Genomic DNA, 27,922 nt, shown 5'->3' with positions numbered 1-27,922 from the left:
AAAGGAAAGAGTGAAAGAAGAACGGAAGAAAGAGGTGCCGTAGTGGAGGGCTGCGGAATAATTTCGACCACCTGGGGATCTTTATCGTGCACTGACGTCGCACAGCACACGGGAGCCTTAGCGTTTTGCCTCCATAAAAACGCAGCCGCCGCGGTCGAGTTCGAACCCGAGAACTCCGGACCAGTAGCCGAGCGCCCTACCCACTGAGCCACCGCGGAGGGTTACCGATATGCGAGACAGATACTGCGCCATTTCCTCCCCCCCCCCCCAAAAAAAAAAAAATCAATTTTCAATTTTTTTTTTCATTTCACACGGCGTTTATTGACAGGCAGTAGGCCACAATGGTAGCGGGAAAGTGATGTCACACACGCGCGCGCAAGTCCTGTTGGGAGTGTAGTAACTCTAGTTGGGAGACGCAGCGATTCCCGAGTTTGTAATGTTATGGTGTCATATTTATTTGCCTAAGTTTTTGAAGTCACAAGGAAAAGTGACGAAAAGGAGCGACTTACCATATAGCTGCGCATCGGATGAAGTGTAAGGGCTTCTCTTGACACGGCTTCTTTGCAGCTTCGTTTTTTCTATTGTCTAGTGTTTTGTACTGCATTCAGGCTAATCTCAAGGCTATCTTGGGGAAATGCATCTTTTGAAATCAATGTAATTTACTCATTCTGGTGTAACAGAGAAGCTAATTTGGTACATTACTCGCAGGTCCTGTGGTTATGGATCAACAACCAGACGAGTGTTCGACTCTATACGACTCCTACAGAGTGACACCGCAGTGCAAGCTCCTTGAAACGATATATGAATACCCCAAGCAGAACACCGACGGTAAAAGACAGTTCACATCGGTACGAAAATACAAAAGGTTTATTGACTTCACGACGGGGCCGACAGCTTCGAAGAAATGGAAACGAAGCCAGAAAGCACGAAAGCTGGCAAGCAGCCGTTTAGTTCATGCCGTGGCTGCGCATTTGCACAGTTCGTCCGACCACTGTGACGACTTGCTCGTTTCACGGCGCCCTGCGCGAAACACTAGAGTGCGTGTGTCGTCAGCGTGCCCCGAAATGCCTTCCTCGCAACAAAGCTCTGAAGCCCAAATGAAATCGCTGTGCTGTAACGAGCCTGCCATTTGCCGCATGTGTGACGTAGATGATAACGTGTACACAATCCGCAAGTGGGACGTTGTATCACGTGCGGTACCTGTGTGTAATGAAAATGAATTACCTGAAGCTTTTGTTGTTTCTAGCTCAGACTTGGTTGTTGAGGAAGCAGCCACTGTAGAGCTGCCCCTTGATTGGATGGGCAGCGAAAATGAAGAGGATACTATAGAAGACCAAGTGTCTGCAAGCTTGGATAATCGTGCATCTGTGACCAGCACAAGTACCCTCCCTTGGAATTGCTCACTGCCATGTCCACAAGAAAATCAGGCTACATTTTGTTATAGCAGCAGCAGCAGCAGTACACAAATGGTTAACTGAAAAAATGTTGCTTTTTCTGAGATGTGCCTGGGTAGCCCTTGTTTGACAAGACAAGCAATGGTTTCTGAAAGCTTCATAGCAGATAGTAATCATAATGAGACTGATGCTTACCTGTGCAGGATTTAAAGATATCTCCAATATTCCAGTAAGACAGGTTGCCATGACAGTGAATGTAGTTTCTGTGAGTTGTGGAAATTGCACTGTATGCTCTCATGGATTTAGCTGGAGCCTTCTTTATATGAGTTGTTGCTTTAGCCCTCCATTTCTGGTACCTCACCCCCAGTTTCCGTATCCCAGAATCTCTGTGCGTCAAAAAAAAAAAAAAAGCACATTGTTAACATTCATGTCTGATTTATGATCCAATGGTGGCTGTTGCATTTCATAGTCCATAGAGGTAGGTAAAGTTAAAGGGACACTGAAGACAACTCTATACAAATTTTGTTCTTGCTAAAGATGACTATGTATGGCTCTTTCTGGCTATGTTGATGTTTGTCTGGCAGTGCAAGATACATTTGTTACTGGAAAACGGGAGCTAACTCGTGACATCAAGACTGAGAAGGACTCTGCGATCACTGTTTGGAAGGGAATTGAAAGCCTAGATTCTGTGTGAAGGGTCCATGTGCAAAAGATGACTTGATAGCACTGCATTTGTGTGCGTAAAGGCCAGTAGTGGCAATACCTGTATTTCATGTTTCGACCTTCTAGCTCCTAAAATCTCTGTTTTCAGTGAAAGCAGCCTCTTTGTAATTAGAATGTTGTAATCATTCAACACTGGTGAACTTGTTTTATCCTCAGTGTCCCTTTAAGTAATCATGGTGGCTAGCCATAGCATACCTGCACTTGAGAGTGCATTATACATAGGGCCCTTCACTCCAGTTTTTTTTTTGTTTCTAATTTGGGGAAGGAAAAACTTCAATTCTATTATTGTTGAGTTTTGCGGATTTGGTGGCATCTTCAGAGGTCTTTCTCTTTGGTGTTATTGCCGGAGTTGTATTTGTCGATCTTGTCTACCTGTGTTCAGTGGTCGGTTGCCCGCAGTCCAATCGGGTACAGATTAGGTAATTTGAAATATTTCGTGATTTGGTTCCTATTGGGTCTTTGCCAACCAAAAGTTAACCATGACTGCTTGCTTTGATGCTAAACAATGTGCCTTATTTTTAGCTACTTTCACAAACAAGCTAATGGCAGGTTGCACCAAGTAGACATTTACCTAATGTTTTTTTAATTTATTTATTACAATTATTTTTGCTTACGTTACCATCTGCATTAGCAGCATTTTGGCATCTTTGCTCAACCTGCTTATGCTTGCATACTTGCTGAGAAAACATTCCTAGTAGTCGCACAACTGCCATTTTAAATGTATAGTGGCTTTACAGCAGGGCAGTGTTGCTACGGGGTAGCATTTGATACAACCCTCCACTATTATCTGAGCAATGCCTGTGTTCCATCAGCTTCTAACAGGTACTATGTGATAGTCTCATCACACAACACACAGGCACTTTCTTGCATTTCACCTCCATTGAAACAGCCTTGTTTTGATGGAGGTGAAACGCAAAAAAGGTAGCCATGTGCTCTGTATTATCAGCGCATGTTAAAGATTTTAACCCCAGGTGGTCTAAATTAATCTGGAGCCCTCCACTATGGCATCCCTCTAATCCCATGTGCCGCTTCGGGACGTTACATCCCATAATTTCCAATATTTTCATTCTGAAGTAATGCTGCACCATGCATGACAAGGGTTAAAAGAGGTTTATAATTGTAATGGGGAATTTTAGATCCTGCCCTTAAATTGGTAACACATAACAGGACTGAAGAACTGCAAGGAAACACAGGACGGTGAAAGGAGACAACACAAAGCGTTAAGTGCCATGAGGCACGTCCAGAAGCAGCACTTCAGAAAGGCAGTTCTTCATGTCGAAATTGGGTAGATTCGTTTGGGGTGAAAGAAGCGGGCAAAATTAATTGTTACACAAAAACAAAAGACCCCAGTTTTGCACTAACACCTTAAACATGCCACCTTTCTGTAGTCTCCTGTGGTCTCCCCCTGCCACTGATAACAAAGTTACAGCATACAGTATGCCAAGGAACTTAAGGTAGCTTTCAGGTGTACTCTTGAAACTTCCTGAATAACAAGCAGAGTGGCCTCAATTTGATGGACGCGGAATGCAAAAAGCACTCTTGTGATGTCAGCACCCGTTCAACAACCCGAGTCAGTTAAAATTAACCCAGAGCCCTCTGCTACAGCACTTTCTCTCTTCTTTTCATGCCCCCTTGTCCTGTCCTTAGAGCACAGTTAAGCTGTCCACTGAGAGTGAGACGGTAACTGAATCTTTTCTTTCCTCATAACCAATGTTTTTTTTTTTGTGCATCCAGGTAAAGAAACTGCTTGAAGACTGTGCTTGACCAGTGTGCCATCAATTTTTGACAATATTGACACATTGGTAACACTTACGCAGTTTTTTTTTTTACCCGATTGCATGTGTTGTCATACTTGGAAGAAAACTAAATGAAGTAACAAAATATAAGGGCTGACAATCACTTTAGCCCTCTTGCATGCCTTGATGTGATTTGGCGGCATTGAAGTGTGGAGTGCTGTCTACTGTTGCTCATGCATTTTGTTAGTGTTGAATTGTGTCCCAATATGCCCATTCACATGCTATTCTAACATTACTATATGCAAAAACACAAGAATTGAAGCTTCACCAGCATTGTCATTGCAATAGTGTGTCCAGGATGTTGTGTTCAGCTTTGCTTTATAATGCACCCATTTTTATTTCACTAACATGAAGTAGTGTATGGGAAAGAAAGCAGCAGATATGGCTGCTTACCCAGGGAAGCTGCTGACACAGAAGTACTTGTATTTGGGCGTGTTGGTTCATATCTTTTCAGGAGGACAAAGGGGCGCAACAAAAACACACGGACATAGAAGTAGACAGGGACGAGCGCTTAAAAGCGCTCGTCCCTGTCTACTTCTATGTCCGTGTGTTTTTGTTGCGCCCCTTTGTCCTCCTGAAAAGCTGCTGACAGTTTGCCTAGTACTATGGTACAGGAACTGGCTCTCCCGAAAATATGGCTTGTGCCAATAAGCTGTAGGCATAAGAGGCTGGAGATGAGGTTTTAGAAATTAGGCACTATTGTGCATCATTAAAGCCCCTCAAACTTCGTAAAGCAATGCAAACCTTTGAAGAATACTGCCCTGCAGTCACCTTTCCATTTCTATTCTCTCCCACCCTCTGCATCAAAACCCTCGAGGGGAGAAAGCGGAGAAGGGGAGATGTCATTATTTTACGATGTTTGAAGGGCTTTATGCATCATCAGTTCACACTCTATGAAAGTATGAACTGTCTTTTGAAGTGGATCAAAGGAGCTAGTACTTGAAATGTTTTTACATATTGCAATTAATATGTGTTGTGCAGGCTGATTGTGTTGCCTTTATTTGTAAATGTTGCCGAGACCATCCATGTGTTTGAGGTTTGGCGAGATCGTTGAGGTGTAAAAATATAAAAATATGCAGTTGGATATTCTCCCACTAAACCAGCCTGGTGTAGAATGCATTTTGTTCCGATGAAATCACACACTTGTAGATAATGCTTCTAATGCACAGTGCATGCCCATAGCACACCATGAGCAACTAAGCGAGTAGAGATGGAGAGGACAGGAGTATGGGAGGAGGAAAAGGCAAGCCTGCCGCAATGGAGTGTCAGTGGCTCACTAGAAGCGTTCTTGATGAGCTGCCAAGAAACACATTTTTGCTGCTACTTCCTTGCCATAGTCAGCCTGTCAAAGTAATGCAAGGTGATAAGTGTCTTACAAATGACATCTTTAGAATGGGATAAGACTGAATTTTCTCTCCATATATTATGAGGGCTCAAAGTGTACACACTCAGAAAATTTCTGCTCAGAAACTTTGGGATACCACCTAGTCTTATTACCCTGTCAAAGCCATTCAAGCGTAACCAACAACTAGTAAATTACATCTTTGGATTGTGATTAGATAAAATTTTATGGAGATATCAATTATGACCACCTAAATGCGTATTTTCTATTTATTATGAGGGCTGAGTGTGCGGACATTTTTTGAAATTTATACTCGAAAACTGCAGACCTTGGGGAGCAGCACTTAAGGGCACAGGGTAAGCCCTATACTTCCCATGCATTTTAGGCCATGTTGAGGTACATGTTTCTCACTAACTAATAACAGTAGCCTAATAATACATATATCATTGTTTGCCAAATTTTGTGCTCTTTTTACTAAACTAGAATATTTGAAATGTGGTGAAAATTCGATTTTAATAAAATTTTTTCCGGTAGTACACAAATCTGGCCTTTCTTTGCGCATTTCAAAATTTATAACAGAATAACTGCTCAGTGAAATTGCTTAATTCTAGTTCAGTAGTTGGCAACACTTATGTAGATGATTGCAAAAAAAAATCAGCCGTCTGTCTTGAAAGGCATTGGAAATAATGGTACCTTTGTAAGAAAAAAACACTGTTTTGAGATAATAGAACGTAAAGAGAAAAAAGATGTGAAAAACCATTTTTTATTCGCAGAAACGCCTCCATAGTAATTGTTTTAATAGCCCCCTGCTTCGTAGTCACTGTCGCCGTCATTTTTTCGCTTTTCGGCTTGTCGTTTTGACTGTCGGGCCTCTTTTGTAAGCTGTCATGTTGCTCGGTCCGCAAAGTACATGCGCTTATGGTCAGCTTCCCTCAGCCACTTGATGGTGTTGCTCCCTGGGTTCAATCCACACGCCTTCAAAACGTTGGCCCGTGCGATGCTACCATCATTAAATGAAAGAACAGCATCCAGTGTTGCCATCCGTAGGGTCCGAAGCCTAACAAACACATTCTTTGGCTCGCGTTCCCAAACAACATGGTTGAACGACTCATTTGCATTTTGAGTTCGCCCATGCAGGCACTTCTCTAGGAGCTCAGCCTTCGATAGCTCCCTATAAATGGGTTTGATAGCCTCCAAGACAGATGCAGGCAAACTCTCCTTGTGGAAAAATGGCTTGCCCTCTGACTGACTTCTGTTGAAGGCACACCACGTATCAGGTCCCTTTGGGCAAAGTCCATGGCATGGGTCATCGTCTGTGGCCGATAAGTGGAAGAAGGTTGCCCAAACGGCCTTTCGCATTTCATCCAGGTTTCCTACATTTCTTCTGATGGCCAAACCATAGTACGTCTGGAGCTTGTCTATTACTGCATCAGTCAGTCGGCCTCGGCCCGAGAGGCTCTTTCCATCAGAGAGTTTTCCTGCTTTGTTTCCTTTTTTTAGCCTTCGTAACCTTGTGCCCATCCTGTACAATAGTTGCCAGACAATTTTTTATATGTAGCTGATTTTAGACAAGTTTTGAAATCAGGTGGTGGACTTTTTGGTTGAAAAAATTGACGTTAATCCTGAAAGGGGGCGTGGCCGCTCACTACTTGGATTCGGAAAAAGCGTTTTTCAGCCGTAAATATGGCTTTCTGAGGAAAGTGCGATCATGGAACATGTGTAGAAAGAATTCAACTTCTAAAATTCCAAAAGAAAAAAAAAACGATTTTTTTCTAATTTTACCTTACCCTGTGCCCTTAAATGCATTCTGATAGTGTAACTCCTTGCCTTGGAAACATGCCTAACAGCAGACAGAATTGTGACAATCCCTTGATGTGTTGAAGAATGTTGTCGAATTTATATTTTATTTTCCTGCAAAGCTTGTGTCACTCTACTTTTCTTCTCTTTTGAATAGTTTGTGTATTTTGTTTATTGTATAGAATTGAGCTGTCTTTTTCTATTGCTCTTGCTGCCCAATTGCAATAAAAATGATGGTATGGCAGTGCTGAAGCCCTTAATGAAAGCTGCAAAGAATTTTATTCAAGTAGAACTGGTATAGAACTGTAGTAAGTAACTTGCTTGTTGCTAATGTTTTTGAATATGTCTGCACCAGAATACTTTTATTCTGAATTTTTTGCTGACAACTTATTTTTCAGTATGGTGAAATAGCACTTCAGTGAACTTCACGGGACCTCAAGGAAATGTTCACTTAAGTGAAAGTTTACTGAATTGAAATTATCACTCGGGCACTCACTTTTGATGAAGCGAAGTAAATTTCATGCACGCAAATGGTTCTTAAGGGATTTATTTCACAGTAATAAAAACATGCGTGCATTATGTACTTGTTGCTTGTGGTAAAATGCAGTAATTTTCTGCTGAACTTTTGCATTCACCATTGCTAACTCTGTGAACTGGCCAAGTTTGTGAATGCTTGCTTTTATTCACCTGTTTAAGGACAAATGCTTGCTGTATGGCAAAAGCTTTCAACTTCTACAGATGCATTAATGGATATTTTGTGGAAATCCTCATGTCATTTTTCTCAAAACTGTTCAAGCTACAAGCCAGCTTTGTAGCCATACCGAATTAAGGCAGGTATGGAATCCCGAATGGTTGCAGCGAAGGTATGGTGCTGCAAAGTTTCGCATGCTGCATAGCTTCAATATTGCAGTGTCCAGGGAGAACTGGCTAGTTGATAGCCTCTAGCCAGCAGTGGCTGCTGGCAGCACTGAACATGTGTGGTGGAAGTATACATATAGAATGTTCCTTGTTGCATTATGTGCAGCTAAAGCTTTCTCCTTTCTTAACCACTGCCATATTCTTTCTTGTATTGTCGTTTATTTGTATGAAGTTTATAAAGTTGTGTGCAGTTGCTACAATTTCTGCAATGTTTCCTCGCACAAGCCTTCGATGCCCAGCACTCATGCTGACAAAGTTCATTGCCAGGTCAAACTTTTCACAGAGCATGGTGACTGTGCATCTAGCGTCACAAGTTGGCGTTGATCTTATTTCCATAATATGTTAAATGTTCTTGTCTAGCCTTTTGAAATGGCCTGCATTGTGCTTATATTGCGTATGTGAAACATGTTTGCATTTTAAATCACTGCTAAAGAAAATGTTCTCACGGTTTTTAACTGGTATTGTGTCAGCCCAAAACACATAGATATGCTGTTCCACACTTGACGTGCAATGCTGTGCCAAAACTATATAGCGTGCTGATTATCCCTGGCTATGTTTGTGCTTAAGATAGTTTACCTGCTCAAAGCAAAGAACAGTGCGGAGTCAGATTAAGCAACAGCTGAACATATTATAAACTAAGTCATTATAAATTTCATTTTACGCTTTATCAAGCATATGTCATTTGCCTCACCAAGGTCTGTGTTGCAAGTGATACAATTTAAGTGATCAGTTTTTATGAAAGCACCACTTGTGTAGCTTCTAAGACTTGCATTTAAAGCATGAGACAGTGTATAGACATGTTTGATTCGTGCATGCAAACTGTTCTGTCAGGTTGAATTGCTGCTTGAACAGAAGCGCGTTCAACTGGCATAATGCCTGGTGAAAAGTGCTCGCACGTAAAGTGTGGTTGGCTGCGGAGTGCATTGCAGTAGCAGAACAGTGTGCTGAACTTTGCGAGTTTGTGTTGACGCACCCAGTCCGACACTGGGAACCAGATGTGATGTGAAGCTTTCTCTGTGATGTTTTTCTTGTGGTCATGTTTTGACCAAGTCATTTCTAGTCTGAGGCTAATCCTTAGAGAAGTTTGAAAAGTAACTCAGTCCTAGCAGTAGCAAATGCATCTGCCACATTAAAGGAACACAGAGGATAAACAGAAGTTGGCTTGTGTCGATAGTGTACCGTACTCTGTTCACAGAGAGGCCACTCTCAATGAACATGGAGCTTTTATATGGTAAAAAAGACCAAAGACAAATACAGGTGCTGCCATCACTGGCCAATTTCGCAAGTAAAATGCGTGCGTCTGCACCCAATTTTTCGGTATGGGTTCGAGGCTACACTAACCGCCATTCACGTCAAAACAGTGGCAACCTGTCCTTTTTGGTAAGGACAAGTTTGAATCCACATGTAGGAAGATTGTTAAATCCGATTTTCTCACCGATAGATGCATATATTGCTGCCGGACAAAAGAGGTCAGCACAGCAAGAAAGCCAGAGAATAAATTTTTACTGAGAACAAAAGTTTGACGCAGTTGTCTTCGGTGTCCTTTTAATTCACAAGCTTTGCATTGTTCTGAGCACCCTTGCCTACTAGAAAGCAAGCAGACAACATGTGTTGGTTCTTGGGATGTTAATTTTTTCCTGTGTCACAGAAAGAGTTCACAGGACGAAGTTTGTGCTTTTGCTTTGGTGAGCACTTTGTTCACTACCCATGGAATTTATTAAAGCGCACTGCATGTTGTGGAGTGCACTGGCTTCGTATAAAAATGATTTCCTAAAAGGGCCTAGAAATACTTTATTATACAACAATGCACCAGGTGAATTAGTAACTATAATTCATCACATCAGTCAACACCACTGTAAACCCACCACTGTGTAGCACCCATAAATGATGCATGGAAAAACACTTCATAGAACAACCAAAGTATACACTAACAGACCACTTAGGACGACTAGTTTATAAAATACTGGTGGCAATAGTGCTAATGTTGCAAACGAAAGATTTCTACCACATTATCTTTTACTGTAGGATGAAGACTGCAAGAAACAGGTTAACATGTATCCAAAGCAAGTGGCCTTGTATACAAGTATAGAACTAAGTTGACAGGACAAACACAATTGCTTCCATAAGACAAATATGCTGTTTCTGTTTCAACTGCTGTACTTCAATTTATACCATTTCAAATTGTATAGGGCTTTATATTGCACTGCTCTCTCTAGACAGGGCTAGGCTTGATCACATGTAGCAGAGTGAATGATCTGCAAATCATGCTTTCATGATGTTTCAACGTACTTTCACTCAATGAAAAAACAAAAAAATGAGAGCAACACAACAAAGCCTGCTGCTGGCTCAACGAATGAGCCGGGACATCAAAACAGGTTGCTGAAAAAGCAGTACTGTCGCCCATTCATGGCATTAAATAGCAAATGTAAGGAAGTTGAACAGCCTGTCCCAGGTGCAGGTGGAAAAACTAAATGGAATACAGTACTGTAATCTTGCTGCACTATTATGCATAGTGAAAATTTACTTTGCTGGGCTCATACTAGTGCAGTTCTGCATAGGTACACTATGCTCCCTGATTCTCATGTCGAATATGGTGTCCAGATTTCTAATTTCATATGAAAGACTACAGCAAAGTGTTTTGTTCATTTCATTCTACTTTGCATAAGACACTGGCCATGGTACACATCTCGTGGCTGCCTTGATAAGATGCTACAAACATCTCTGGGGGAATTGAAAATATGGTTATATGGCAGTGAACACTGGGGCCAAACCTAACAATTTTGTCGGTGTTTAAGTTTCGCAGTGAAGTCACTACAACGAATTTGTTATGGCTGTATGGCCACAAACACAAAACTGAAGAAAATCTGTGATGAATTGATTAACACATGCAGGAGCTATTGCAAGTGATGCCTTAAATGTTATTTTGGACATGTCAGCTTAAGTATCACCTGGCTTAAATGGCAGCCCATATGCTGGTAACAAAACGAAGCCCACCCAAGCAGACAGCTTCTATCACGATGAATACGATGAACTAATCCATCAGGGTTTTTATAATCGTGAAATAGGTGACATGCTGTGGTAGTTCATGGGAAATACAAAAGTCACACTGAAGGTGTTTATGTCGTGAAAGAAACATTTTCATAGGCACAAAAAAAGCAGTGAGCACGTCCCAACAACTAGCCACCAGTTTCCAGCAGTAAACAGACAATGCAGCAAATCATTTTTAGAGTCGCTTTCAGTGCTGCTTTCAATACCACTTCATACGTTACACAGCTGCTTTAATTTAGGCTGCAGAAACAAGCTCTGTGATGAAACCTTCACTGACACTCTTCATACTATCAGATACCAAACAATTGTAAAGGAAAGGTTCTCATACAATAAAGTATAACTCATCCACATTTCAGAACAAGAAAGCACGATTACAGACAGCTCACTACAGTACTTGCAAGTTGCATTTTCATAGCAAAGGTACATACACAAATACGGAGATGCTCTTAAACACAAAATACATAAGGCCAAACAAGTGCTTTCTCACTATGCTTGAGATTTTTACACATACCAAGGTCAAATGCAACTCTCCTTCACACTGGTTACTGGGGAATTGAATCATACATATATTTTGACCACTCAGGCCTGGCACTGTTAGGAGAGGTTATAATGTACCAACCACTAAATAGGCAGTATCCACAAATAATTTGATAGCAGTTATCCTTTACGCAAGCCCAATGTGGCAAAGCTTGCCTTGTCACTGGGTTTTAAAATTTTAACCTGATTATTTGACTGCTTAATCAATCAAGCAATCAGTAACTATAGTCAGATAAAAGTTGAGAAAAAAAAAACGACTTTTCCTTGTCAAAGCACCCCCTTCCAGTTAATGGCATCGGCCAATTCTCATGAACCTGCTAGTGTAACAATGCAGGGAGTGGCAGATGAAAGGGTATGGTCACCTCCCTCCAAAATCGGGGATAGTAGCCTGCCAGCGTTGTCACACCACTCCCTGCATTGTCACCAGCTGACGCCATTGGCTGCTAGACGGGGGTCCTTTGATGGGGAAAATCCGCCTTTTTCATGACTTGTACCTGACTATAGTTACATTTATTTACAGGCATATAATATCAAAAGCAAAGCTACACATTCTATGTATGACAGTTACCAGGAAATCAACGCTTAACAAATACATATGCAGCTGCAACAGAGCAGGTAGGTTACTGGCCAAACTGTCCCACTGTGGTTCTTACTTATAGTGTAGGTGACAACATCTAAAGACAGCTGCAAATTATGATACCAGGCATAGGAAAAAAAAGAAATGAAACTGCAGCCATCACCAAGTATTGCAGTACAGCTGCCTGTTGAATTCTGCTGCTGTAACTGCTATGCAGATCACCGAACGTGCAAAACATTTGCACAAGCAAGCAGATACTGAACAAAATAAAGAGAAAGCCACAGCGGTAATATTTCAAGTTTTGCACAATCAGCTAATCTAAACACAAAGGGTCTATATATACAGGGCGATTTTTAAAAATCTTAACAGCTTTATAAAACAATGACGCTTATAGTTGCGTGGATGCTGCCTTCATTGAGTGTGTCTTGGGCCGAGTGGACAAAAAGTAACATGGTAACAGTAACGGTTTGTTTGGTTTGGTTTAGTTTATGGGGGTTTAATGTCCCAAAGTGACTCAGGCTATGAGGGACGCCGTAGTGAAGGGCTCTGGAAATTTCGACCACCTGGGGTTCTTTAACGCAGTCTAATTAGCCAATTTTGACAACTATCACTCGAGATGAAAAGTAGAATGAGGTGCGAAAAACAGAATTGATTTCAAGACCTATTGCACTTTGGCAAGTCCTGTAAATTGGTACTCTCTAATCAATACAGTTTTCAGGTCTGTGACTGCAACATGCAGCAGTAAATAAACAGATAATTAACAAATTTTGGCTAATAAGTTGCAAAACCATGATTGTTGCCTTTTTATCTTTTGTTCACTAAGCCCAATACACACTCAGTGAAGGCAGCATCTATGTAACCATCAGTCTTTTATAAACCTGTAAAAATTAAAAACAAATCACCCTGCATAACACTTCAAAAGTGTGACTACACAAGTAAGCCACGCTAATTTCTATGTCTAATATTTTAATTTATTCAACTATGAACACAAAATCATTTTCACCTAGATTTTGAATCACTATACTTATTCACGAATCTGTGTGAAGTAAATCTGAAGAAACATTTACAAAATGTACAATCGCACTACCATAAAAGCTTGCATAGTCCAAAACACTGGATGCAGTGCTTCCACACCAACGAAGAGCAGCAAAATTATCCATTTTAAATAACTATTACTTCGAAAGTATGCAGCAAATCAGTAAGCTGACCACTCTTTTAGTTTCCACAATTTGAGTTGCACATGACCAAATGAAACCAGTAGTGCAAACATATGAGCAAGATATTTCGTCTAAAAATTGAAGTGTCCTTTTGTCAAAGAGTTGTAGAACCACAATTACACTGATACCAGCTAGTTTCTGCCAGCATGGTAATCATGACCGTTACATTTTTTTCAAAATATAGGCCAAGAATCTTGTGTGGGACCGCAGGTATATAATCAAACTTCACTGCGAGCTTTTTGTCTGTGCCCCAGCCATCCCCCTGATGCAAAATATAATTAGATTTGATATGGTCTGACTTTTCGAGTATTTTTCCCTCTTATGCACATAAATTGCACTTCATGCACTATGCTGTTTTTGGTCCTCGCAACAACACCATGAAATATTTTTTTGACTTTACAGCAATTAGTAATGCTTTGGATTCCTGTGCTATGTCAACATGTCCCAGCTCATAAGCAAGCTGCCACCAAATGATTGTTCCGGCCAAAAAGAAGCACACACTAAACATCTCTTTTTCTCCCACTGTCGACACTGTGGATTGCTCAATGTTACTTGTGTAATACTGTCATTAGAGCAGCAGACTCTGTTCTTCGGCACAAAGTAGGCTTTAACTTAAAGAAGCAATTAAAGTAAATGTTAGCAAGAGAACAGACATGTTTACATTTTTTTTTTAAACTCAAGTAAAATGGCTTCAGAAAAACATTCTGTTCTACAGATTTTCATATACACTACTTCCATGAGATCAGTATACAATGCAAAGTTCATGCTGTTGCAAAAAAGAAAGCCAATGATAACTAGTACGCATAAGTAGCACTACAAGAATAATTTTATAGCCAACTGTTTCACGATTTCAATTCTGGCCTTTTCTTCATTACACCCCGTTTTGAAATCCAATTTATACACCCTAAATAAGACTTTCATACAAAATTTATTATGTTTCATGGCCTACAGCCAAAGGGCTCAAGAGTAACAAGTGTTAATATCTGGTGACATGTTGCATTCAAAATCCCAAAGTTGCGCATGCGCTACGAGGGATGCGGTAGTGGAGGGCTCTAGATTAATTTGGACTACCTGTCCTTTTTTTTCTTACGTGTGTTGATATTGTACAGTGAATATGCATTTGAATCATTATTTGTTAACGTTCAACACTCTAGTGTGATCAGCTAAATGCCCATTTCTGATGACAGCCTCAGACAGATGTTAAGAAGCTACCTTCTTAATGTTAACGCAGCTCAATCCAGACATGCTTCCACTTCTACACACATTGAATTTCAACCAAGATTCCTTTGTTGAACAGGAATGATAATGGTGAATATGAATATTTCTAATGAATTTCTTTCTGGACTCTGCTGTGAGTCAACACATATGTTGAACCTTGATTAAGAAATAGCAGCCATTAGAGGGCACACACTACATAATGGCTGTTTTTTTTTTAACCAGCTGGTTTTGATGCAAAGAGTTTAAATTGCAATTCATGTGCATGGCACCTCTTCAGAATGAACCACAAAATTTGTTTGGGCAAATTTTTTTCCATAAGCGTAATACTTATGAAAGAAAATTTGCCATAGAGCAGGCAGTGCTGGAAGAATCATGGCTTCTGGTCAAGAAAGACCACTAACCATAAACACTGCACAAAGCATAGAACAGTTCTACTCAACCTAGATCATAAGACATGCAAATAAGTTAGGTTTCAGGTAAACTAAACACTTAAAAAGGAAAAAATTTACATTACCACTCCTAGCTAACACACAACTTGTGATGCTCTTTGAGTGCTAAACAACAATTTATATACGTGGTTGTTCAGGTCCATTTGAACCTCTGGACATACATCACCATGTTCCCTTTATTCTGATTATTGACACCACACGTTCTGCTATTTCCAGAAGGTCCGCTCAGCAAATGATTTACTTTACCGGAGTGAAAACTAGCTGGAATTTCAGCAATCGAAATGGGAACAAGCTCCAGCAGCGTAACCTACAACACTACTATAAATACGAGCTGGGAAGACTTCAGTACTGTAACAACTTTGGAAAAAGGAACTGAAAGACAATACTTAAGCACAGATGCCAAACACTTTTATGCCACTCCTGTGCCTGATTGTACAAAACCTCACAAAACCATTCTATTATAGTGCATGAAGTCAACTAGTGCCCATTCCTGTGGCTCTTTCCCCCTAGATGTGTGGCTGACAGGGTCCCGTTCAATATAGCTACTTTTGCATTAACAACACTGCAGTTACAAAGCAAAGAGTTGTAAAAATGACCAGAATCGCTCCCCAACCTTCATTCTTTGCTGCCACTGGCTGTACTGTCCATTGCAAAAAAGTACAGGCCACAAACCCACTTTGGCAACGACATTAGTGGCCTTTACTTTTTTGTGATACACAGTACATAATTACAATGTTATAAAAAAAAACAGTGGGAGTATCACTTTTTATACTCCCTGCCTTTCCCTACATGGTCACACAACCAGCAACCTCTGAACATATCACACAACTTTGCACTACACAAGAACAATTACCGTATCCCAGCCTTTGTCAACAAGCCTAGAAAAAAATTTACTTTTTGTCATTCTTCTCAAGCTGCGACTTGCCCATGAATCACTTTATCCTTTTTGGGCTTCTTGCCTTAGGGCAAGGGCTTTTTGTCACTGAATTGGTGTGCACAAACTGGACACTATAACCTTTAGGTTCTTCATTACCTGCAATTTTAATATCTGCTAGCTTAGAAAATAATGATTGATGATGTAATCTGATGTGAAGATGGAGGGAGCAATGCAAGAACCCATGAACATTGTGAAGAATTTGACAAACAAACATTTTTACACACAATAGTGATGCACCTTTCAACACTAAGAAAGCATATTTTAACTTGTGGCTGAGCAACACACTGTCACTACATTAACATGCTCAAAGCTTTGTAACATTGCATCACAATGACAGTACCATAAAGCTGGTGAACCGTTCTAAAACAAAAAAAGCTAGCTAAATAAAACACCTTGTAAGGTTGTGCTGCACGTGATAACAAGCTGCTAAAAACAAGCTAACAACTATCATGCTAAGCTGTGCTTATTAAATAACAGCAAAGGCAAAATAAATGTTGCTATCCTTGGTAAAGTATAATTTAAAAAAAAAAGTCCTAGAGAAAAAACCTCCTTCATAAACAACTAAACAAGAAAAGCTCAAATGAGAACAACACCAAAGTAATCTTTGGAAATGCAAGTTATAAAAGTAACCAAAAATAAATGCCAAAATCAGATCACTGCTTTGGGGTACCATTTCAGACATGGCATATGGTTATGCCTTGCTTCTAAGTTTTTGAAATCATTGCAGTTTTGTTCATGCACGGACACAAACATACAGACTGCTAAAGGTAAAAGGCTCGAACACCCCATGACAGCAGCAGCCAGAACTATCGCAACTTCCAAGTTCCCAAATAAGACCTGTGGGCCAATGTCATAGCTAAATTTTTCTAGCTTAGAGTTACTTCAAATATATTCTTTACAACCAGGCCAAGCTAGCTAAATGTGGCAATTTAGAAAGAATATAAGGCTCCATACAAACATAGCTAACTGTAAGTAGTCAGTACTCACGTCTCTAATATTTTTCAAATCGTGCCTGATTAAGTGAATCTAAATGGCTGAGCTTCTAATTAACCTTACTATTGTCCCTATGTCAATTAGAAGGTTGCAGGCAATGCTGAAAACACCTGATAATTAATTCTGTAAATTAGGTATTGCAATTTTTCCCTTTGGTAAAAGAAATATATATAGAAAGCCTTTAAAAGGTGAAGATTGGCACATGGTAATGCAGCATGGTTGCTGCATGCAGCCTCAGGTGCACACATAGCAAAGAAATGTAGTCTGCATCACCTCTAGCATTCTTTCCCAAACACAAACTCCATGGTCCTTTTTGAATCTGAAAGGATGCCCCACTTGTTCAGTGAAGCTTCTATTGGACTGCATTTTCTTGCTGGTGGCAAGTGCAACGCCCTCTTTGGCAGAAGGCACCAGACATAACACTACACTTTTTTGGTGCGCGCTAAACAATACAGCAATCGTGGCATGCAGATGCACTGTCACGTAGTATTTTTGAAATTCTGGGGGATTTCTTTTTCAGTCAAGAAAAAGACCCGTACAAGGAAGGTGGAGGTCAATGGAAAATCTTCTGTCAGGTGTTTTGAAACACTCAGGTATCACTGCAACAAAATTATTAAGCTGACTAATAATAAGCTAAGCACAATAACAAATTCTGGCAACTATGACACGCTGCTGCTAGCAACATACATTTTATCTGATTTGCATAACGCCTTCTGTTATTTTAAGAATATTTTGTGCGCATATTAAGCTGGAACAACCTTCATATAAACCTCAACAGCACGCCTGAAGGGAAAAAATGCAACAGCAGCAAATTTATGATATGTGTATTTTATATACATATTTAATGAAAGCCGTCCAGGATCCAGTACCATTTATGCTTGAGAAAGAGGATGCACAAACAAACATTTTATTCCAATGCCTTGGCAACGTTTAGGCAGAAGCCTGGCCTTCGTCAGACTGGGCTCTAGCCCAAATGTTGAAATAAGATGCTTTTGTGCATGCATCCTGTTCTTCAATTTCTGCTTGACTGCACTAGCAGTAATAACAATACACGAAAAGGCCTCACCACTTATTGCAAACCACTTGCAGGAGAGATGGCCTCCGCTACACCATATTTGCACACATGCTTTCTGGCAACATCACAATGGAAGCATTGCCCCGAATATGAAAATAACTAGACCTCCAAAGATGTCCAAAGCCCAGATGTTGAGGAGGAAGAAATAAAACAAGAACAGTGTCACCGGACAGAATAACCTTCAAAACTGAACAATTGTGCACAATTTTTGAGCCAAAGAAGTGGATGGTGTGGAACACGCTCATTATGACAGTGATGCAAAAATATAGTGCACAAAAAGTTGCCATCTAGGTCATTTTCTTTCCCTGGAAGCAATTTTTCACTTCTCTGATGCCCTACACTAGGAATGCCACAATGCACTGGAGTTAGAGAATCTGTGCAGAGTTCTCTTGCATACCTGCTGCTAAGTAAGTGCAGTCAGTGTGCCACTAAGCAGCAAAGCTACGGAAAGCTTTGTCACCTGAGTGCAAAAAAAAGACATGCCTCTGCAAAAACAAATTTCCCTGCCATACTTGATGTGACTGGTATGGCACAACAAGACAAATTCTACCAAGTGGGAAGGAAATGGGGTATAGACATCAAAAAGTTCTGAGCAATCAATCTTTTAAAAGGTATTTGCAGTTCAAAAAAGAAAAAAAAAACAGCCCTTTACAACACAAAGACCAATGTTAATGCTATGTCCAGGTGGGAGACAACATCAGCAGTGAATGGGTTCATCAGCGGAATGTCCGCATTAGCTAGACAATTGTTAAAAGGAGAGAAAAAGGCCACCTGCTTCACTTCTCTGCAGAATGTACAGGCTGCACCTTTCTCCCACCACCTCACTAGATATGTCACAAGCCTTCATACTGATAACAATGCTTTCCGCAACTGTAGCCAGCCTTTACTGGCCACCTATAGCCAATAAAGGCTGTAACTGCTTAATCTATGCAGATGAAAGCAAAACATTGGTTGGTTAGTGACAGTTTGGTGCCATAGGTACCTAAAAGGCAGCCTATGGTGCACATACTCAGTGAAACATTTTCTACTTACGTCTAGCCTTCTGCTTGCTACTAAGCAAAAGCAGGGTTCACCATACTACTAAGATTACTGAAAAAATTAAAACAAAATGTTTCACGAGGAAAGTTTTTTTTTTATACGAGGTAATATTAACAAGTATAAATGCAGAGTTCCAGCTCTGCTCCAACAGGATGTCCTAATGTTTACTAGTTTCTGAACAAATTTTATGTGAAGGTGCATTACTTCCAGCTCTAGAGTTTCTCAACTTTCCAACGTACCGGAAAACAAGTGGCTCGGCCGAAGCCCAAGCACAAGATGAGCTAAGATAAAAAACTTGTGAATAAATCCAAGTCTGCATTGAAGCGGACATCCAGTCTACTCAGCTTGTAGCGCCTCTAAAGAAGCACTTAAGAAGTTAAGAAGCCTGGACAGTTGACACTGACATTGCCCTCTTTGATTTTTATGCAGCTGCTCTGATGGTTGCACTCTGCTCTGTAAAGCGAAGTGTCAAGTATGTAATATATACTGAAAATGGGAGCTGTATGTAGAATCTGATGCTTGCCACCAATGGTCTTCCTGGTTACAGCTGGTACGTTGCTAGAAGTTGTGCCTTTCCTGCCTAATCTTATTAACAGCAACAAATGAGAACTTTTGGCATCATGTAAGTAAACTGAAACTATGGGCTATTAAAGATGTCTAAACACATAACTCATAGCTAATGGGGTACCAATATTATGACTGCATTTTGTTTAGAATACAGATATAATCACTCAAGTGAATTGCCACAATTCATTAATGTGTCAACCTGTAATATAAAATTATGACAGGAATTTTATTTTGGTTCTAGTTTAGATATCGAACCTCGCAATCAACAGCAGAATGATGCCATGAAGCAGATGCCGAAATGATATGTGGTACCGAAAACGAGCTGTCGTGAGTACTAGATGAGCAAACAACCAATTTTAGTTTAGAGGCGAAAAGAGCATGGAGATTCTTTTGTCTTTTAAAAGTTACATACTTAGTGCCACAGAAGCACCTGCCTCATGAAAGAGCCTCATGAAGCACCTGCCACTCAATGCACAAGTCTTCAAGGGACACTGAGAACAAATATAAGTTGGACTGTATCGATAAGGCAATGTGTTCTAATCACAAAGAGTCCACTCTAGGTTTGGTTTATGATTTATGGAGGTTTAACGTCCCAAAGCGACTCAGGCTATGAGAGACTTCGTAGTGAAGGGTTCCAGAAATTTCGACCACCTGGTGTTCTTTAACGTGCACTGACATCGCACAGTACACGGGCCTCTAGAATTTCGCCTCCATCGAAATTCGACCGCCGCGGCCGGGATCGAACCCGCTTCTTTCGGGCCAGCATCCGAGCACCATAACCACTCAGCCACTGCGGCGGCGTGAGTCCACTCTAACCGAAAATAGAAATTTTATAAGCGAGAAAAGACCAAAAAAAACAAAATAGAGGTGTCACCACCACCAGCCGATTTCGCAAGTAAAATGTGTACGTCGACACCGAATTGAGGGCACGAATCTCAGAAGCTACGCTGCACTGCCGTTCACTTCAAAATGGTGGCAACCCTGTTTTTTTCAGGAAGGAAGTCACTAGTTTGAATTGACTGGTGGGAAAATTTTTAAATCAAATTTTCTCAGTGATAGATGAGTCTTTTGGTGCCATACAAACATCAACATAGTTAGAAGGGGCCGGAAAAGCAGTTTTTACTAAGAACAATATTTGGATGGAGTTGTCCTCAGTGTCCCTTTAAAGAGTTCTCTAATCAGCAACATCACTTCCATCATTAAAACCGAAAAAAAAAATGAAAGCCAATGCTTTGCTGTCAGAACAGCTTAAAACTTAAATAGGAAATTTGACTCCCTGGGAAAGCTCTGAGCATACGAGACTTGAAAAGTACCTAAACCTATTTTAGCAGATAATCAAACATTCCTTTAACACTACAAAGAGACACCCTTGCCATGTTCATTCGCACCTTGCTGTTCAATAACCATTTATCACGTATAGTGTACTTCGCCAATGGAGCATCTAAGTACCTGGCAAATAGTGAGAAAGGAGATAGCAATAAATTCCAACAAATGCTTCACAGGACAGTGCAATAATTGCGCCTATCTGATGAGGCAAATTTATGTTGGTCTCATGAAGCACATATTGTGATGGGTGCAGCCAGCGCCTCCTCTATTTTTACAATGCCTGCCGAGTACGGCCGATCCGACCGTCCAACACCCTCTCCTATTCTCCTTTCCTGCTCTCCCCCGTCAACTAGCCTTCGCGCATGCTCTACGCCTGTGAGGGAGAGTGCTATCTTAGTGGCGCCTGACGACGAAAAGCAGACGAAGACAATTTTTTAAACATTCTCTCTTTCTTCGTGAGGCGGCGCTCTGCATCCCTCCTCGTAATCAGGCTGCCTGTCAGGTATTGACGCGTCATAGAGCGCGCCGTTCGTGGCGCTGCTCATCGTGGAGCCGCTGCAGGCGCTGATTTTAAAAGGAGCCACAGAGAGTGCGGTGCAGCGGCGTTGGCATTGTAATGAAAGGCTGTGGCGACTTGTTCGAACCATGTTTGTCTTTTAGCTACAACGCTGAAACATTCCGGGAGAGGTACTGAAACTGCTTGGCATAAATATGAAATCAGAGGGTAAAGGTAGTTAGTAATACGTTTTACTCCACTGATTTGAGATTCAATCATGTTGAATAAGGAAAATGGAAGAATGAAATAAAGAATGAATGCCATATCTTCCCGAGAAGGCATTTTTCAAAACTTCCAAGTAGCAGTAGCTTTCAAGTCGTAGCTCTATTTTTTGCAGGCTAAGCTGTCATCGTTACGTCAACTAGATAAAGATTTTTCTCTGTGCGTGGCAGAATGCAGCTACGATTGTTTTAAGAAGCGAAAAGAACTCCAGTTGCAAATGCACAGCGCAGCAGGTGATGCCGAAGCATTTCGGACGATCTGCCTGGTCTTGGCTACAACCAGGCGCTAATAAAACGATGCAAAACTAAAAAAAAAGCACTGGAAGGAAAGGAGGCAGATAAAATCGAAATCAAGTCCGTTTGAGCACGTCTTCAGGCGCAGTCATCGTAAAGGCCAAACCACAAGGCAGCGTTCGTTCGGCGCAGCATCAGCACGGATACCTCGTCAGCGTCGCGGACCACACCATTTATCCACGCAAAACAATTTTCGTTAATCATGGTGCCACGAAACGACCAAATGTAACAACTTACAACGCTCTATTCGTCTGGCAAGGAACAGCACCCTCAAGTGATAGGCGGAGCGAACGCCTTAGCCCAGCTCTGCAAACGGCGAGCAAAGCTGCTGCTCCAGCCGATTTTCGTTGCAAAAAGCACTGCGCCGCGGATGAATAGAGAGCTACGCAAGGGGTACGAAGCAGGAATCTGATAGACGCGTGGTGTAGGTCTGTAGTATAGGAGTAGGAGAGATAACGCCAGTACCGTGCGACCGCTGGCAAGCATGACGCAAGCAGTCCAACCATTCTGGTAGCGCCGCAGCGCGGCAACTAACTGAAGTGAGGCGTACCGCCGGCTCCCATTGTGAAGCGGGCGATGCGGCTGGCATTGTAAAAATAGAGGCGCTGGTGCAGCTATAGCAGAAGTTAGCCAGTATTATAGTTCCAAACTCACTCTCAATATTTGTCCACACTGACATTATTTCTTTGTGATTAGCACTGTGCTCTAAAGTTAAGGGCTCCATTAGACAATGCTAGTCTAGGAGATCCACTAGACATGACAATGTAGTTCATACCTTTCAAAGTTTTCCAGCCAAACAAAATGCGTTGACCCTTTGCCCTCGGAGAGCCAAAAATATTGATCAGAAAGGTACCATGGTGGTCAGAAAAGCACCACCAAACACAAGCATTAAAGGGACACTGAGGAGAATTCTATCAATTTTTTTTGTAAGCAAAATCTGATAGTTCAGCATTTCATGGCTTTGTTGCCGCTTGTCCGGCAGCGAAAGATGCATTTATTTCAAAGAAATTTGGATTCGAAGTTGAAAAATATTTTTCCGCTGCTCCGATTCAAACTCGAGAACTCTTATGACGTCACGGAGAACTCTTATGACGTCACAGGACGGAGTGAGGTGAAACGTGACGTAAACGGAGATTCCGTGATTTCTGGCAGCTAGCGGTGCGGTCTAGCAGCTGCCGAAATGAAAGCTACCGCCGCTGCACGTTGAAGGCATATATCGGGGGTCGCTACCGTCACTTCGTTTATGTCTGCACCGGCTTTTTGCCAGTGTTAGGATGGATCCCGTTCCCGAACCCAACGATGTAGTTCTCGCAAAATCTCCGGCCTGCATTTCAGCGACCTCAGCCCCACAGAGCGTGCAATGCTTTTGAGGGAGCACAGTTAGTTTGGGTGCCGGCGGGTCGTTTCCCCCTTCCTCAGTGAGCAGCCGTTGCAAACTAAATATCATAGCCCCAGTGCGGGGAGTCGCGAGGCGCCAGGACAAGGTCGGCGCCTTGCGCCCATCAGAGGCTGGCTGGGGCTTTGGGGCCAACGGATTGTGATTCCTTGAACGCGCCAGCGCGGTTGCACAGTGCAGCAGGCGGCGTCGAGGTCTCCCACAGTTGCAAGGGCCAAGTTATTTATTTATTTTTTTGCCACAAAAAACGGATGGGTGCTCAAGGGCGGTCACATTTAAAGTTGGAGGCTTGAAACTAAAGCCGGCGCACGACACTTCAACGGCTTCCGCTAGATCCAACGGGTCCACTTGATCGGGCTCTCTCGCCCACTTGCATGTACCTTCAGATATGTACTGTGAATGGATTAAATTATCCGAGAGCTCGAAAAGGACAGCTTCGCCCAACTCCCGAAGCTATTCAATTACGTCACAACGCGCACCTCGCCGCGGAGCCGAATCAGTCTGGCCGGGCCAGCGGCGGCTGGCGCACTCGGCGCGAAATAGAGACATGCTCCAAGTCTCCCAGCCAGTGAACGCGTCGGCGGTCAAGCGCAGTTGGAGTATAGAGAGTCTCGCTTTGGCCGACGTGACGTCGCCGCGCAGCGCGCGCGCGTTACGCCGGAGCATAAACGCGCCTTAACAGAGCCTGCGCTTAACCGCTAACCAACGTATTCGGTGGCGGCATCTATGAGGGCTACTGAAACCCCCGCCCACTCACTGAAAAAAAAAAAAAAAATCCTGTGCCGAGGTTCGGAATCGAACCAGGGCCTTTGGTGTTTGAGGCAGAGACGGTACCACTCCGCCACGACGGCTCAAGTTACAACTATCAATAAAGGCGCATCTAGTGAATGCACTCTTCCGATGCAGAAATCTCCGTGCTTTCGCTACGTATATCCTGGCCTAACAGAGCTAGGCCATCAGCAATTATTGTGAACTGCCTTGTACCTTGTCTCCCGTCTCTAATAAACGATTTCCGTTAAGTAGTTTGAAGTTGACTGGCACAGCCAGGAATGTTTCGCCAGGCGAGCGTGCGAAGACACAAGTGCTGCCTTGTATGATCACCGACCATCGTGCCATCATAGTTTTTCATCGACCGTGGCGATCATCTGACAAGCCTTAACAGGCTCCTTCAAAGGTTAACTAGCACTTGAATCGGCACTTGGAGTTCCTCTGCTGTTCGGCGCTTGTAAATTGAGGCGCGTCAAAAACAAAACCGCGGGGCACGCAAAGCTCATAGACGCGAAGCGCCTTAACAAATCGAAACTCTCCTGGCCGCCTGTGGCGTCGCCAAGCATCGGTTTTCTTTGCTTCCGAGATTCAGGTTGTCTTTTGTCTGCCTTCCTTGTGTGATAAAAGTGCACTATTGGTTTTAAAACAAAACTTACTTCAATATTGAACCGCGCAACCTTCCTTTGTCAGCCTCAGAGAATCGCGGCCCCATGTAGGAAGAAAAATTCCTCCAAGGTGGCGTCTCTTGTCCTATGGCATCACCACGCTTGTACTTGCGAGATTGGCCTGTGGCGGCGATACCTGTATTTTGGTTCTTGCCTATTTTCTACCTTACAAGAGCTTTGTTTTCAGTAAGAGCGGCGTTTTTGTGATCAGGAGCTGGTATTCTATCAGTACAAGTCAACTTCAATTTCTCCTCAGAGTCCCTTTAAGAAAAGTGGAGGCCCAAACTCAAAACTGCAGGTACACTTTCAACTTCTCATTTCTCACAACATGCTTGAAGAACCGAAACAACCAACACTGTCAACACGCAAAGACAGCACTGCAGTCTATCAGTGCATCATGTTATTCAAGGCCACTATCTAAATAAAATTGCATACTTTTAAGTTTGAGAAAGTGCACTATTTTCTTCCAATTTTGAAAAAGATTTTATAAAGAATGGCATCACCACATGGAGATTAGGTGATGTATTCTAATGCTGTACACAAAAGGAAGATGGTAACAGCTATAAAAAGCACTGGCATGCTTAGCGAGCCAAAAACCTAATTCCTATATTAATTTTTCATGGGTCACACTCAACAGTGTTGTTGTTCTAGATGTGGAGGAATGGCACTGAAGACAATGGGAAACGAAAAGTCAAACACACAGATGCTCAGCTTTGTATAGGGAGCAAAGAAACCTTTGAGAGACAAGCATAAGTGTGGAGAAATAAATGGAGCATGCTGTGGCGTTTTAACTCCAGCCATATCTTGCAGAGCAAAAATCACATGATATGGTATGTGCGTGCGTGAGAATATCACTGATAGAGTCATGCATGAACATAATCTGCATCTGAATTTCTTTGAGGGTGGGTATCAAGGCAGAGTGCACTCTGTTTACTTCTACCTATGCCTGTATGCACCACAGCTAGCAGTGTGATGCATACCACGTAGGAGCGTAAGTCAAAAGAAGGATCAACCTAGCAGCAGTTGTCTTAGATGCTGTGGAAAGTTGCTTTTTGACTATTGCAAAAAACAATACGTCTGCCAGCTGCCATGAATGCGAAATTCACATGAAAATTGTGCATATCTTATCATAGTAATCAAGACTGTAAAATGAAGATACAGAACTGTGCATCACACTATGCATACCTGAGCATGAGATCAGTGTCTTGATCTGACTGTTTATGAAGGGCTGTAAAAGTGCTTAACTGCTCAAGCAATTTAGCATTAACTGCAGTCACGCACATATCCGCAGCGTTAAAAGATTTCGTTCTGGTGTTGGAATGCTTTGATCTCAGCATACAAGAGAAATTATTGGTCTTCAACCTCAAGACATTTAAAGCTACCACACACAGAGCCACTTGTGAGCTTATGATCCACGAAACTAAATGAACTGAGGAGTGAACCTTCCAAAATAACAAGCAAACTGGAAAAGAAAAAAGAAAATACAAACTAATTATAAGTTTGTGTCCCAAAAAAATGCTAACCAAATCCGACCTGTGAAGACTAAGAAAACAGAACCTTGTACACTGAGATGCGAATAGCAAAAGAAATGTTTTTTTTTTTCTCTCTCTCTGTTTCAACTGTGAAATCTGCAGTTCAATGAAAACAATGAGGCACAATACTAACAGTACCACACCTTCAGTACTTATTTAGCTACCCAGAGTTTCATTTTCGATCACAGGGACATTTTAGTACACCAACAACAGCCACCATTAATACTTTGTTATAAACTAAGGTTAAAAAAAATGCTTTTCCATCATTAATTACGAGTGGCTTGAAGGAAACATACGTAATTCATTACTAAAAGAACAAATAGCATTCAACACGAAAAAAAAGGCAAAGCTAATTCCACATTTGTAAAACACCAAGTTTTTCTGTGCAAACCAAACATAACTCTTCCAGCTAAAAGTCGGCACGGCAATTTTTTTCTCCATTTTATTATTATTTTTTTTCACTACTACTGGTAATTAGCAACTGCTTCAAAGGACCAACAAGCCCAGACATCAAGTTGGCAGAGTCAATGTCATGGCATAGCCATGCCACATAAAAGACAGAAATACGTCACCTCAAAACCCACAAACAAAATAGCATATCATAAACAATGGGCTGCCACTAACAACAGTTTTAAAAAACTGCGAAAAAGCTACCTGACCAGCAATACAGCAATACCCAAATACCCTTCCTAGCATCACTATGAGCATAAAAGTTTAAAACAGTATGAACCCCAATGGCACTAAAGAAAACAGTACATGTGCTAAAAGTTGTAAAGTCTGCACACAATGAGAAGGCAATAATGTAATAGTATAAAAAAAATACTGCAACATATTGAGAACAAAGAAAATGGATGGAGACTTTCAGGGCGAACCAATGGAAACAGATCAACATGCTCTGTTTCCATTTTTAGACAATACAAGTAATTGCAATGAAATCAAACATGTTAAGTACAGTAAATAGTCATGATATCATTAGCCTGCCATACCAGATCAACCCAGAGCAAGCACTGGCTAACAGAAATATCAGATTCACAAGAAATATCAGTTTGCCAGTGCAGCAACTGAATGGTTCTGGGACCCTCCAGTGTTTCAAAATAAAACAGCATAGGACAACAACAAAAGAACTCTGCATTATATAACATCAGATCAACAGCTCATCGAATATGGCAAGATGCCTCCTTTCAACAGGGTAGTACCTACAAAACTCACTGGTTCCAGTAGTGGATACTTTCCAGAGCACTTTTCACCACTCGACTCTGGCACAGGCTGCCAACTATCATGGATGTGAATATTGAAGCAACCACTAGGCAAGCTGTCACACTTCCAAGATACGGTCTTGGTCACCAACAGTGTCAACATCAGGCTCAGGGAGCGTTTCATCAACCTCTTCTTCAAGAGCGTCGAACCTAGGCAAAAAGCAGCAGCTACTGTTATTCCTGTGTCGCATATTCAGACATACATATAAAGTGCAGAGATGTAAATGAAGTGCGCTGTGATTTTTTAAGCCTCGTTGCACACTGCCTACTGGAAAGGAATGT

The 27,922-nt window shown here is 41.7% G+C and overlaps 1 protein-coding gene and 1 long non-coding RNA gene across 2 annotated transcripts in view; one reads left to right on the top strand and one right to left on the bottom strand.

The window, feature by feature from the left end:
• The first annotated feature begins 359 nt into the window (after window positions 1-359).
• On the top strand, window positions 360-11,227 carry LOC144114931 (uncharacterized). Its single transcript, XR_013311165.1, has 3 exons — window positions 360-534; window positions 709-4,329; window positions 4,506-11,227. It is a non-coding gene; the product is annotated as an uncharacterized LOC144114931 (long non-coding RNA).
• The window catches only part of LOC144114930 (uncharacterized), a 33,776-nt gene continuing 15,600 nt past the window's right edge, over window positions 9,747-27,922 (bottom strand). Inside the window, exon 6 of the mRNA XM_077648960.1 lies at window positions 9,747-27,790. Coding sequence (XP_077505086.1) covers window positions 27,700-27,790 — 91 coding nt within the window. The 3' untranslated portion in view covers window positions 9,747-27,699. The remainder of the gene's footprint in view (window positions 27,791-27,922) is intronic.

This window comes from Amblyomma americanum, chromosome 1 (assembly GCF_052857255.1).
Source record: "Amblyomma americanum isolate KBUSLIRL-KWMA chromosome 1, ASM5285725v1, whole genome shotgun sequence".
NCBI lineage: Eukaryota > Metazoa > Arthropoda > Arachnida > Ixodida > Ixodidae > Amblyomma > Amblyomma americanum.
This window is presented reverse-complemented; position numbering and strand designations above follow the sequence as displayed.